Here is a 14,087-nt window from a genome sequence, read left to right as displayed (position 1 = left end):
AGCGTCGGCCTGCAGACTGAAGGGTCCCAGGTTCGATTCTGGCCAAGGGCATGTACCTTGGTTGCGGGCACCTACCCAGTAGGAGATGTGCAGGAGGCAGCTGATCGATGTTTCTCTCTCATCGATGTTTCTAACTCTCTATCCCTCTCCCTTCCTCTCTGTAAAAAATCAATAAAATATATTAAAAAAAAAAAGACCAGGCGATCAGTTAATTCTTCCAGAAAGGGTGATCATAGGTTCACTGTCAGACAGAATTCAGAGCTAGATGGCTCCCCAATATTTTCTAGAATATCATTTGCGGGGGGATTAGCGAGTCTCAGGCTCGAGGTCTCAGTTGCCTTTTCTGTGAGATGATAGTGTTAGACCAGATTAGTAATGTTCCCACTGTGTGCTTCAAGGAGAGCCAAAAACTTGATTCAAATTTTGTTGTAAACATATTTTATGAATTTATGTATATTTCCTGAATTTAGTATGTTAAAAAATTATATACAGTGATATGAACCAAAATTGGATGTATTGGAGACTGTCTACATGTTAAAGAGACAACCACAGGCCCCAAATGGCATTACGGATGCTAAAAGCCTATGATACCAAACCTAGATTTAATATCTGATCCCATTGTAATGTAATCTTAGTCAGTCTGGAATTTTCAGGTTGAGTACCAATAGGTTAATGTGTCACTGTGGGTCCTCTTCATTCCTCTGATAGAAAGAAGAGGCAATGTACATGATAAACACCCTTCCCATTCTGTTCTCTGAAAAAATGAAGCCCAGGAAAGATGGCTGGGCCTCAAAATAATCTTTTCTTTTCTTTTATTAATAGCTCCCTTGTCCAACCCTGCTTCCTATGAAAACCTTCCATCTGTACAATCCAATCAGCTAGGTTCATTTGTAAGTGATTCATGATTCACTTAATAAAACCATTAGATCTTCAATTTTACTTCATTGAATTTTGTTTTTAAACAATGTTGAAGTGGTCCTGGCTGGTTTGGCTCAGTGGATAGAGCATCAGCCTGCAGACTGAAGGGTTCCAGGCTCAATCTGGTCAAGGGCACATACCCGGGTTGCAGGCTCAATCCCCAGTGCGGGGGGTTGGGTGTGCAGGAGCAGCCGAGTAAATTTAACTATACAAAGTAAAATTTTCCAAGTTTGAACTACAAAGTATATTTTTGGTGACTATATTTTTTGTTTCTTTTTTTATATTAGGTTTCATGGGAGATTTTATGTCTGTTTTCAAGGGTGAAATTCTGAAGACATTATACCTCAGCCAGGTCATTTGTATAATATTCTGGTTATAATAAATTTTCTATTACCAATTAACAGGTACTCATAATAATAATAGTTAATACTGAGGGATCACTGCCAGAAGCAGGTCCATCCTTGCTGCTTGACACAGTCGCTGCAGGAAAGAAACATCTGCACAGCATATGTTTCAAGGGACCTGGCGTATATAGCATACTGTTCTTAATATGTTTGCTCCCCTTAGCGCTGTGTGTTTTAACCAAGGTCACCTCTCCGAGAAAGGTTGTTTCCCCAGGTAGGGATTTTCCCCTGAAGTCAGGGAGGGGATAAAACTCCTTAACTAAGTGCCAGGCGGGTAGTTAATCACTTTAACTACGAATAATCACGCTTAAGCTACATAATCTTTACTCCCTGGAATTGAGATAAGAAACACCCTAACCTTTGCAATAGAGATTGACAGGATTAAAATCAACTGGTATAAATATGGATGTAACAAGACAATAAACACCAGAACTTCGCTGGAGATCCAGACCAGAACTTGGCTGGAGATCCTGGCTAGAGATCCTGGCTAGGCTGCTGATCAACTGAACGCTGTCTCTGTGTCATTCCTTCTTCGCCGACTCTGTCCACACCTTTGGGGACCCCTGGACCTGCTGGGGTTGGACCCCAGCAGATCACTATGCATAAGATGCTAATTAACAGCAGTCCCCCCTTATCTGAGGTTCCACGTCCCACAGTCAACCATAATCAAAAAATATTAAGTGGAAAATTCTAGAAGTGAACTGATGTCCATTGAAAACAGGCTCTTCCATGGAATGATGAGAAAAGCATTTCAAGGATCCATGCATGGGAGATTGTGATGTGGCTGTGGCAAGATGATTCATTTGTGATGGCTGACCCTGAGCTTCCAATGTCCCATCTCCCTCAGTCCTGCCATGGAAAATGTCCCATCTTGTCTTCAGCAGGGCCAAAATAAAAGCCAGTGCCCAGAGTTTCTGCTTCATATTAAAGCTTAGTGTTTTCGGGGCCCACTCTGTCTCCAGCATCTGGGCAGGATAGAACATGGACAAATGAGTGAGTGCGGGTCACTGAGGGAGAAAGAGCGTCTTAGTTCACCCGGGATTCTGTATTCTCAGGCTTGGGAGGAACAAGCTTTTCCAAAATAACCAATCAGCTTCCCGAATTTTCCCAGGCTTGCACTGGCTCCATCCCAGTAGCCAAGTATCTCTTCTCAGGTCAGAGTGGTAGGCCTCTATGGTCAGCGCCTCCCCCTGTGTCATTCTGACTTCATAGCCCATGTGCTTACCTTCCCTTTCCTCTACTCCAGTGGTTCTCAACCTGTGGGTCGCGACCCCTTTGGGGGTAGAACAACCCTTTCACAGGGGTCACCTAAGACTGTGGTTGGCAAACTGCGGCTCGAGAGCCACATGCTCTTTGGCCCCTTGAGTGTGGCTCTTCCTAAGCCTTAGAAGTACCCTAATTAAGTTAATAACAATGTACCTACCTATATAGTTTAAGTCTAAAACATTTGGCTCTCAAAAGAAATTTCAATCATTGTACTGTTGATGTTTGGCTCTGCTGACTAATGAGTTTGCCGACCACTGATCTAGACGAGTCTTAACTGGGCTGACTGGGCTCTTCAAGTCTCTGCCACGTATCTGTTCCATGCCAGTAGCTACCTCAGGAATGTCCTCATGGAGGTGACAGAAACACAAGAAAGAGCAAGGCCTCTCGAGTTGTAGACTTAGAAGCACCATACTTGCACTTCTGCTTCATTCTATTACCCAAAGCCAGGCACATGGTCAAGTCCAGAGACAGAGGCAGAGGACACTTCAAAGTTAAATGCCCAAGGGGGTAGAGGCAGAGAGGGTAAAAGATCATTCAACCCATCAGCAAGACCTATCAATTCTACCATAGAAATACTTTCCACACCTGTCCAATACTCCTTCTATCTTATTGCTACCACCCCTTCAATTCACCATGATCTCTCTTACCTATCACCACCTGACTGCTCTTTCCAAATCTTTCTTGTCCATTCCTTCTCAGACCATTCTCAATGCAGCAGTGAGAATAAACTTTAAAAGAAAACCTGCTCTGACCACTCATTTAATTAAGTCTGCCAAATGGTTTCCTATTGTTCTCAGGATAAAGGTGAAAATCCTGAGTAAGGCCTGAATTGTTTTCAATTTTCAATTGAGGGGTTATTTTAAAGCAAATAGGTGAACCTGGTGAAAGGGAGAAAGAGAGTGAAGAGGGAGTGTGGGAAAGAGAGGCTTTGTAATGATTTCCATCTGAAGACAGCCTGGGACCCCTTTCTCCAATGTCATCTCCTTCCAGACTTTCTTTCACTTTATGGTTGGAACACATCATAATTCCCCAACTTGTACACTATTTCAAGCCTCTGGGGTCTTATTTGGACTGCTCTGGAAGAACTGCAATAAAAAATTAGATATTAGGATGAGATAATAAGTAGTCAATATACCCATAGCTCTCCTAATATTCTCTCTTGATGTTCTCACCATCTTTTAATGTAGATAAACATGTACACATGGTTATGCTAGGGTGAGGTGAGAGTAGGATACAGGTGTGAGAACTCATCCGAGAGGTTTTTGAGCCTGAGTCTGAGATACAACTGTTAAATTGGCTTTGTGGAGAAGAAATCTAAGAGGATGAGTCAGAGGAATGGGATGGAAAACATACACATGGTGCAACTTCTTCACTAAGTTAGGCAACCTGCTCTCTGGAAAAGGACTATTAAGCCAAGACTTTCTTCAAGACTGAGGCTGATCAGAGATGCCTTTTAGTCCACAGGGAGTTCTCCTGTTATTCTTTCAGAGTTCGAGGAGGCTTATCAGGAGCTAGGTACACATAACCTTATTCCCTGTCTCTTCTCCCCAATTTTCTTGGGGGAATATATCTGAATATTAGAGACATGGAAAAAATGACATATTCTCCTTTTCTCTCTCCTCGTGTAGGGATTTCACACTTTAACTCCAGGGGCCCTGTAGACTTCTTTCCCTCTCAGTGATCAACAAGAGGCAAACGTGAGCGCTTTAACCTCAACAAGTGGTATTAGTTGAATCTACCATTGAAAAAAAAAAAAAGGTGATTGAAAGCCTCTGCTTTAGGCCCTAAAAAAATAGAGAGGAGAAGAGTGTAGATTGGTTTGGCTCAGTGGATAGAGCATCGGACTGGGGATTGAAGGGACTGAGGTTCGAATCCAGCCAAGGACAAGAAAGAGCGTGAGTGTGAGCAGGCCTCCTCGCCCTTTGAGGGTGGAGAGGCCGAGGGAGAAGTACAAACCATTTCCTCTGAAGTGTCCTTGGTTTAGGGAAGATGGGATTTACTAGGTGGCTGCAAACTGCTATTTTCCTTAATTGTCTTAGTTTCCCTATCCCACTTGTCCTGGAATGTTCCTAGCTTCTTATTATTCTGTAGCAATGAAGTTTATTTACTTTTATTCTTTAAAGTTTTAAAATATCATTTCGTATTGGTTTCATGTGTACAGCATAGTGGTTAGACAATCATATACTAACAATTAATAAGTTTTAAACTGCCTGCCATTCTAAGTAGCATGATGAGATCTTGCATCATCCCTCTTGGTCCCACCAGTGAATGTAAGTAATCCCTTTGTCAAGAGTATCCACCCTGTATACACTACTCTTCAGATAGTCATTTGGTGACTGGGAAATGATAGATCCTCCCTTCCCCCAACTGGTGGGTGGAGTATGACGTAACCAGCAGCCCAGAAATACCTGAGTGACTAACCAGGTACCTTATATGGACTATACCTTGGACCACCAATTCACACCTGCCAAATACCCTAAGCCCTTGTCCTGTATGGACAATGCAGTAAGCGACCAATCAGTGTGCGCCGAGTACACTAAGCCCCCCACCCCTTCCCATTCCGCCCCTCAAAAGGCGTGCCCACCCCTGCACGTGTTGCTGCTCTCCCCTTGCGAGACAGCCCGGCAGGTGCTTCTCCTCTAATAAAGCCTGTAGTCCTGGTTTTTCGCCCTCTGTCTGATTTTTCAGGAAAGTCTGAAACAACAGTTGGGTCAGGTATTAAATCTAGGTGAGAGGGTTAACTTGAAAGGCAGGCAGATAAGGCAGGGGCCCAGTGGGAAACAAAGGCAGGAGGAAAAGGCAGGGGCAGACACGGCAGTTTGAGCAAGCATAATCACAGGAACCAACCAAGCAGAAATAATAAAATGTTTCTGGACTCAAAGCGGGAGGCAGGGAAAACAAGGGAGGGCCTGTAGGAACAATGTGTATGAACGCATGGAAACAGAGCAAGTTCAGCGTAGGAACAGCGAAAGAACACATAGAAACCGGGAACGTTCAGGTCCCTTGCTGAGCAAGAACAATGAGGGAATCAATCAGGTGACACAGATATAGAAGCAGGCTTGTAGCAAATATATACCCCTGGACCACAAGGCTTAGGGGGGGCGGCCCATTACTGGGCCCCCACTCCCCATGAAGGGAGTCTGAATCTGCTTGTAATACATTTTCCACGCTCTTGCTTCAATCTTCTGGTCTGTGCAGCTCATTCTTCAGCACTGCGAGACATGAGCCTGGGAAAAAGACCTCGGCTCACCATTCTGGTTATTGTAGGGTTGGTGTCCAGGAATGTAGCACCAGGGACACCATTCTGGGCTGGTGGATTTTCTCGGTAACAAAAGTAATAGCTAAGTCTGGACAAAACTTCCCACACATTTGTAGTGTTCGTGAAAAAAAAATTTCCTCTACCCTTCAAGGTTCTTCTGGGTGGTGTAACGATTAAATTGACACAAAGCAGACTAGCAGGAGAAAAATTTACATTTAATAACACGCAGGCCTCCTTACACGCAGGAGAGACCCAGCAACACCAAGTAAGTTGGCAAAATGGTGGAAGCCATCGCCTTAAATGTCACCTTCAGCTAAAGGCAAAAGATGATGTTGGGGGTGGGAGTCGGTGACCGGAGGTACCCAGGAAAAGCAGTTAACAAGGATAAGACTGTTACGCAGAAGTCCACACCCTCTTCATTGTTAACAGCTTTACAGAGATTTTGATAGCCTCCTCTTCCGGGTACAGTGAGGGCAACACCCTTGCAGCTTTCCTTCACAAACGTGAATATTCTCTTACAAAGGGCAACTTATACTTGGTTTTCAGAGCTCCCCCCACACCTGCTTTTTTATATTCACCAGCCTAAAGTTACCCATGTCCCCAAAGAGGCATCTTTTGGGGTGGCACACTCTGCTCCCCTTCAGTAGGGAAAGGTAAAAGAGGACTTCTTAAGACTGAGACAAGGAGGATGACTTTGTGAGTCATGTGTATCTCCCGAGCTGTCCTTCTGGGGGTAACCTTGACACTCACGCATTTGCATTGCAGCGGAGATCAAGCCTTTCATCAGGGTCATGAAGTGGCTGGAACACAGCCTAGGAGGGAGCGTGGGTAGGAGGCTGCGTGCCTCCTGGGGTGCGGGGGTCGGGGACGGCATCATTGTAGCCTTCCACTGGTCACAGACGAGGCCCTGCGCCTCTGGAGCTCACATTCTGATAGAACTTCAGACCACGGTCAAATGGAGGCCACTTAGGGCAGGCAGGTGGGAAAGGCCTCTTTTTTAAAGCTTTTTTATTATTTTTTAAAATATATTTTTATTGATTTCAGAGAGGAAGAGGGAGAGACAGAACATCAATGATGAGAGAGAACCACTGATCGGCTGCCTCCTGCCTCCTACTGAGGACCGAACCGGCAACCCGGGCATGTGCCCTTGACCGGAATCGAACCCAGGACCCTTCAGTCTGCAGGCTGACGCCCCATCCGCTGAGCCAGGCCGGCCAGGGCGGGAAGGCCTCTCGAAGAGGTGAGCTCTGACCTGGAATTTTGGAACTTTAACAAATGTTTAAGTGCGGGAGGAGTGAATGACAAGCAATCGAGTGGTTGCCAAGGACCCAAAGAATGTTTCTATTTGGCGTCAGGATCTTAATGAAAACGAGGAAGGGAAAAACAAACAAAAAAACCACTGAGTATTACGGTCCCAGAACGGCGCCTTCAAAGCCGCCAGGCTGAAAAACCGAGTCCCCGCCGCAATTCGAAGGGCCTGGGCGTGGAAAACTCCCAGAAGCAGCGCACGGCCTGGGGGCGGGGCCACGGCGGGGGCGGGGCCCAAGCGGAGGCGGGGCCTCGGTGGGCGGGGCTACGGAAGCCGGACGCGCTCCGCTTCTCTGGACCGTGAATCTGCGCAGGCGCGTGGCGCTCGATTGGTTGGGGGTCCCTCCGCGAAGGCCCGCCCCCACCGCCCTCCACGCCCACCATCGCATTTATCCCGGCCGTCCCCGCCGCTCCCGAGGCGGACACCCAGCGTCCCAGTCGCCAGGCAGCTTCTGTTGGATCAGCAGCGGGAGGGACTTGCCCGGAGTGTCCTCGGCGCCGCGCAGCCCGTTGTGCTCCTGCCCGGCCCGCCGGCCGCGCTCCCGCCCGCGTCCCCCGGCTGGTCCGGGGGTCCGGGCACCACCTCCACGGCGGCTCCTCCGGACCTGAGGACTGGGCCGCAGCCCGAGAGCCGAGCGGACGGCGTCATGAAGCCTCTGCCGTACTTCTGCCGCGGCGAGGTCGTGCGGGGCTTTGGCCGCGGCTCCAAGCAGCTGGGCATCCCCACGGGTGAGCGCGAGAGGGCGCGGGGCCGCCGAGACGGGTCACGTGGGAGCGGGACGTCAGTCGGGGCTCGGGGCTGCGGCTGCGGCTGCGGACGGGGTGACGCCCTCCCCTCTGCCGATTCCCGCGCTGTGTAGGCGGAGGGTCTTCAGTAGGGCCGCGGGAGCAGGTCCTGGCCCGTGGCTTCGGGTTCTCCGGGCTCCTGGCTTGAGGGGTGGGGAGGGCAGGAAGCAGGAGCTGAGTTTTGGGGTCCCCCTTTGCCGCCTGTATAACCTGTCGTGATAGAGCTGCCAAGCGTGGCAGGAGCCTTGGCCGTTAGGAATCGTAATTTGGGCAGATTGGTTAAATTCTCAAGCCAATTGTAGGGTTATTTTTTTAAAAAAATCTTATTATTAGATTGTGCCCAAGTGATAACATAGGCAGCTGGATGAGAAACAGGTCAATGGGGTGGGGGGAGGGGGGGGAAAGAGACATATATAATACTTTAACCAAAGAATTAAAAGTTTAAAAAAAAAAATGAAATGGTAGGATTGATCCATAGGAAAAGCCCTAGAAATCTTTAGAACCTATTTAGCTTTGGGTACGATTTTTATAAAGGTTGTGAAACTCTTAACACTCAGAATATTTACTTCTGTTTTTAAGCCAACTTTCCTGAACACGTGGTCGATAATCTTCCCGCTGATGTGTCCACTGGCATTTATTACGGATGGGCCAGTGTGGGAACCGGAGAAGTCCATAAGATGGTGCTGAGCATAGGATGGAACCCATACTACAAGAACACGAAGAAGTCCATGGTAAGAATGTGTTTCACTCTGTAACTGGAAATGGAATGGCGATTTAGATCAGTGGTTCTCAACCTTCCTAATGCCGCGACCCTTTAATACAGTTCCTCATGTTGTGATGACCCCCAACCATAAAATTATTTTTGTTGCTACTTCGTAACTGTAATTTTGCTACTGTTATGAATCCTAATGTAAATATCTGATGTGCAGGATGTATTTGCATTGTTACAAATTGAACATAATTAAAGCATAGTGATTAATCACAAAAACAATATGTAACTATATATGTGTTTTCCGATGGTCTTAGGCGACCCCCAAAGGGTCGCAACCCACAGGTTGAGAACCGCAAATTTAGAGTACGATGCAGTATTAGGTATACGTATAGACGTATGGGCTCCGTCAATGGTAACCACAACCTAGTGTAAATTCCAAATTTTTGGCATCACACTTGAAGGATTTAAAAGCTAAGTACTTAGTTACTATTTGACTGTAACTTTTCCCTTTCATTTTAAAACTTTGTCTCTAGATCTAAAGTGAATCTTGTCAGTGTATAGTTGGCTCTTATCTTTTTAATCATCCTGCTAATCTCTGCCTTTTGATTAATCTACTAATTGATAAGGAAGGACTTAAGCTATTGCTATTTGTTTTCTATATGCCTTACAGCTTTTTAGAAGCTTATTGTTGAAAGTATTACAGATGTCCCCTTCACCCTCCTCGCTCCCCTCCCCCCCCCCAGGCCTTCACATGTCTGTGTCCATAGGTTATGCATATATGCATATAAGTTCTTTGGTTAATCTCTTTCTGCCCTCCCCCCGCCCCCCCCCCCCCATGAGTCCTCAGTCTGTTCCATGCTTCTCTGTCTCTGGTTATATTTGTTCCTCAGTTTCTGTCATTATAAAGAACTCTAAGATTTTGATTGGCATAGCATTGAATCTGTATATCAATTTAGGGAAAGTGGACATTTTTGTCATTTCTCTCCTAACTCATCCCTCAATTACAGATGAGAAAACTGGGCTCCAAAGAGGTTAAGGTATCCTTTTAAAAGCCAAATGTGCGACCTGAGACTTTATCTTAACTTAGTGCTCTTCTCTTAAGTTCAATTCTAGTATAAACAAACGGTTTAGTCATCTAACAAAACCAAAGCTCTAATAAGAGCTTTAAGAAAAGTTTCTCTTTTTTTTAATATATTTTATTGATTTTTTACAGAGAGGAAGGGAGAGGGATAGAGAATTAGAAACATCGATGAGAGAGAAACATCGGTCAGCTGCCTCCTGCACACTCCCCACTGAGGATGTGCCCGCAACGAAGGTACATGCCCTTGACCGGAATCGAACCCGGGACCCTTGAGTCCAGAGACTGATGCTCTATCCACTGAGCCAAACCGGTTAGGGCAAGAAAAGTTTCTAGTATCTATATTTTCTTTTTAAAAATTGTTTAAATCAGTTCTCTCTTTTTTTTTTTATGGACTTCATAAAATCCATAAACACCATTAATTTGCATGCAGAGTTTTAGTTAGGGACACTTGGAGAGAGCCCATATTAATGTCCTGAAAGGACCATGACCCTGCCCCACCCAAACAAACTCAAAAGATTATGAAAGACTAGGTTATAATAAAAGCATGATATGCTAATTAGGCAACCTTCCAGAGGAAGCTGGGGCTGCAAGGGAAGCCGGCAGCCGGTGGGAAGGAGGGCCTACTCTTGCATGAATTTCGTGCATTGGGCCTCTAGTTTTATATAAGAGAAAAAAGAAAACTTAGCTTAATAGATTAAGTTACACACTTGAAATTATACTTCTAGTCTCAAGTTACATGTTTCCAAATTGTGTAACCCTCTCAGTTCCCAGTGCCACCATCCCAATCCAGCCTCAACTGCCTTGTGCATTTGCTTGCTCTTTACATTGCTTGTTCTGCCTTTTGAGCTCAGGTTTGTGTTGTTTTTTTTATAGGCACCTACTAAATTCAGATTTCCAGAGCTGCTTCTACCCCCTGCACCATTTTATTTCAACACATGTTGTACCCATTTGTTACATCATTCCTAGATCAGGAACCTGCTTGGGCTCTTCTACCCCCCACATCAGTCTTCAGTTTTGGATAGCCCTCAAAAGTTTCTGAAATGAGTGTGTTAGAGACACATGGATCCTGGTTAACTTTACAGCTAGTTCTATTAGCGGAAACATCTCTTACAATGATTCCCTCTTCGATGTCTTTGCTCAGTTTTTTCACCTTGGTAAGACTCTTAATTACTTTGCTGCATGACTTTTTCTATAAGCAGCAAATCATGCTAGATTTGTGGTGTAACTTCTACTTTACTAATGTTTACATGTAAGGCCAGGGGCAGGAACAGGAACAGTGGAGGAATGCAGGAAAAACTATATGTTTTAACCTGTCTTTCAAGATCTAACCAGGGTTGATTGTTTTATTTAAATTATTCCACCATTAATATGTGTATTTCAAATTTCAGCTTTATTCTGTAAATGGGATGGTAATAATTTTTTTCTAAACATTTCTTGACTGCAGGAAACTCATATCATGCATACCTTCAAAGAGGACTTCTATGGGGAAATCCTCAATGTGGCCATTGCTGGCTACCTCAGACCAGAAAAGAACTTTGATTCTTTAGGTAAGTTCTTAGTTATATTAAGTATCGTTGCAGCTACTTCTCCTTCTATTAGTAATAACCATGGCAGTACAGATAATATTTGAGCATTTAATATGTGTCAGGCATTGTATTAAGTGCCTTACATGGATTAACTCATTTTATCCTCACAACAACCATATGAGGAATTATTCTTTTTTACTTAAGTCTGGAAGAATGGGTAGAACAATTACTAGATAACTATCCTGATCCACAGACACAGCCAGCCTTGAGGGGAGTATTTTGGAGAGGTTGAGCATAGGAGTAGTAAAAAGTATAGCTGCAGTTCTCATTATCTTTATATTCTCTCGCAGAGTCACTTATTTCAGCAATTCAAGGTGATATTGAGGAAGCTAAGAAACGACTAGATTTACCAGAGCATTTGAAACTCAAAGAAGACAATTTCTTCCAGGTTCCGAAAAGCAAAATAATGAATGGCCACTGATGAAAACTCATCTTACTTAGTCATTCATTGTTCTCTAAAATCCTACAGCTGTGACTTAATTTAAGCAGTACAATGTAATTTTTATTATGCTTCATGTTCAATTAAACCCATCATGCTACAGTACTAACAATATTCATTTTAAAAATCCAGATTTTGTCTATGTAATATGTTGACTAAAATTTACCACTAGAAATATCAAGTGTTTTATAAGGGAAATGAAATGTATAAAGCAATGGGTAAAAAGGCAAGTCACTAGTTTGAAATGAAAACTAAATTATAGTAAAAGACTAGCGTGTATGTACTTGTATAGCATGTGCTGCTAAATAGAAGGCTTTTAAAAGTAAATGTATTAAAACAGGTTTGATATCTTATAAACCTAAGAGGGAAAACTCACACATTGTATTTTTTATATTTTGTGCATTAAAATATTACTACAAACATAAGTACTCGTGAAATTTTAATTAGTCATGACTAATTTTCTTTATGGAAAATTAGAGGTCAAATCATTATATCATGTTTGTTTGTTTTTACATCTGCCTCAGCTATGATTGGTCTGGACTCTCTGCCTATCAGTTATTTTGGTCTGTCTTTTAAGACATTAAAATGAGTGTATTTTGAATGTGTAGGTTTCATTTTTGTATTGTATAGCACTGTTCTCTTTAAGAGTAGATATTCAACATTTTTTTCTTGACTTTGATTATTTTTTTCCTTTAAACAATCGCATGTCAAGTTTTTTCCATTTAGAATATCCTCTGACTTGCAAAGGATTGCATCTATCGCCACCATTCCAGCGTTCACTATATGAAAACCCCCAAAAGCTTCATCTTTAGGTTTACTCAAAGTCTAAGTGAACATGTAGCTCTTCATTTATATATGCCAGTTTCTTAAAGAACACAAAACACTTTTTTCCTCCTAGGGAAACTGTTTATGAGCCAATTAAGCTATGAAATAGAAAACTATTTATACTTAATGTGATGGTATGTTCACATAATACAGCAAACTGTTGTGATTGTGTATGAACATGTGATTTAATGATAAAGAACGCTTGTAGCTTGGGGGTAAACTATAATAAAGTCTTAGTTTCATAATGTTCATACTGTGCGTTTTTTCTTCCTAACAACTAAAGTGTGTTTTGGTCACTGAGACTTTTGTTTATATTGACAGAAGTTAAAAATCTTTGGATGCTTAAGAGATTGATTACAGAGTCTTTTGGGCCCCAGAAGCAGTACATTGATTGTATTATTCACTTTGGCATCAGATTTGGTTGGGATGGAGACAAAGGTATATAGAAGATAATTTTAAAGATAACTTATTACAAGTCCTATTTCCCTAACCTACACAGAGAACTGATTTTAACAAATATTAGGTATCTATAATAATAAAAGCATAATATGCTAAGTAGACCAGACGACCTTCCGGACAAAGCCAGGGCTGTGAAGGAAGCCCGGGTCTCATGAGCCAGGGGGAAGCCAGCAGCCGGGGAAAAGAAGGCCTACTCTTGCATTAATTTCATGCATCGGGTCTCTAGTTTATAATATTTAAAGTTAATGTTGGAGAAGGGGAAGCATGGATAAATTCATGGCAAACAGTGTATCTTTTTTTTGTTAATCCCCACCCAAGGATATTTTTTTCTTTTTCTAGAGAGTGGAAAGAAAAGGAGGGAGAGAAGAGAAACATTGATATGAGAGGAACATCGATTGATTGTCTCCTTCACGATGCTTAACTAGAGCTGGGAATCAAGGTTTTTATTTTTTTGTGTATTTTGGCTAAGGCTTCATTATTCGGGGACAGTAGTGGCCTTGGTTGGTTTTGAGCTGCCAAGGATAACTGAACAAATAAGTTTCTTTCCTCTCTCATACTCTTGTCCAACGAGCCCATATAGTTGAGTTCTAAGTTACAAACACAAATATTCAGTGCACTGTGTCATCTTTTGTCTTTTCCATAGCAGACCTAAGCCTCGTATGTTATTACCACTTGAATTGGGAATCTGACTGGTCACAAGTAACAGAAATGGATTCTGGCCGATCTGAGCAGGGAAGGAATTTATTGGGAGATCATGGCTAGCTCAGAAAATGGATAGGAAAGCTGGAGACTGGGTGAGAAAAGGGGACCTCTGAACGGAAGGGTCAGAACCAGAGACAAAGTCACACCACAGAGCCAGTTCATTGAGGACAGTGCCACTGGTGCGGAGCAAAGGTGCTCTAGTCCCACCAAATGCCGCCAGAAACACATCCTCCACACTGCTGGCTGTCCCTGTTCCAGAAAGTAATCTTTGTACTATCAGAATCTTATTGGTCCAGCTTTGGACACCTGTTCAAGTGTTAGCTGCAAGGGAGGCTGGGAAAC

General features: G+C 43.6%; 1 protein-coding gene across 1 annotated transcript; it reads left to right on the top strand.

Moving 5' to 3' along the window:
• Positions 1 to 7,457: 7,457 nt before the first annotated feature.
• RFK (riboflavin kinase) lies at positions 7,458 to 12,833 on the top strand. The gene is made up of 4 exons (XM_081103714.1): positions 7,458 to 7,884; positions 8,521 to 8,672; positions 11,179 to 11,281; positions 11,611 to 12,833. The coding sequence occupies exons 1-4, from the start codon at positions 7,803 to 7,805 to the stop codon at positions 11,739 to 11,741; spliced, it is 468 nt and encodes a 155-aa protein (XP_080959840.1). The 5' UTR covers positions 7,458 to 7,802; the 3' UTR covers positions 11,742 to 12,833.
• The last annotated feature ends 1,254 nt before the right edge of the window (positions 12,834 to 14,087 follow it).

Source organism: Myotis nattereri (genome assembly GCF_964212035.1).
Source record: "Myotis nattereri genome assembly, chromosome: 12".
Lineage (NCBI taxonomy): Eukaryota > Metazoa > Chordata > Mammalia > Chiroptera > Vespertilionidae > Myotis > Myotis nattereri.
The sequence above is the reverse complement of the archived record's forward strand: the minus strand, read 5'-3'. Positions and strand labels throughout refer to the sequence as shown.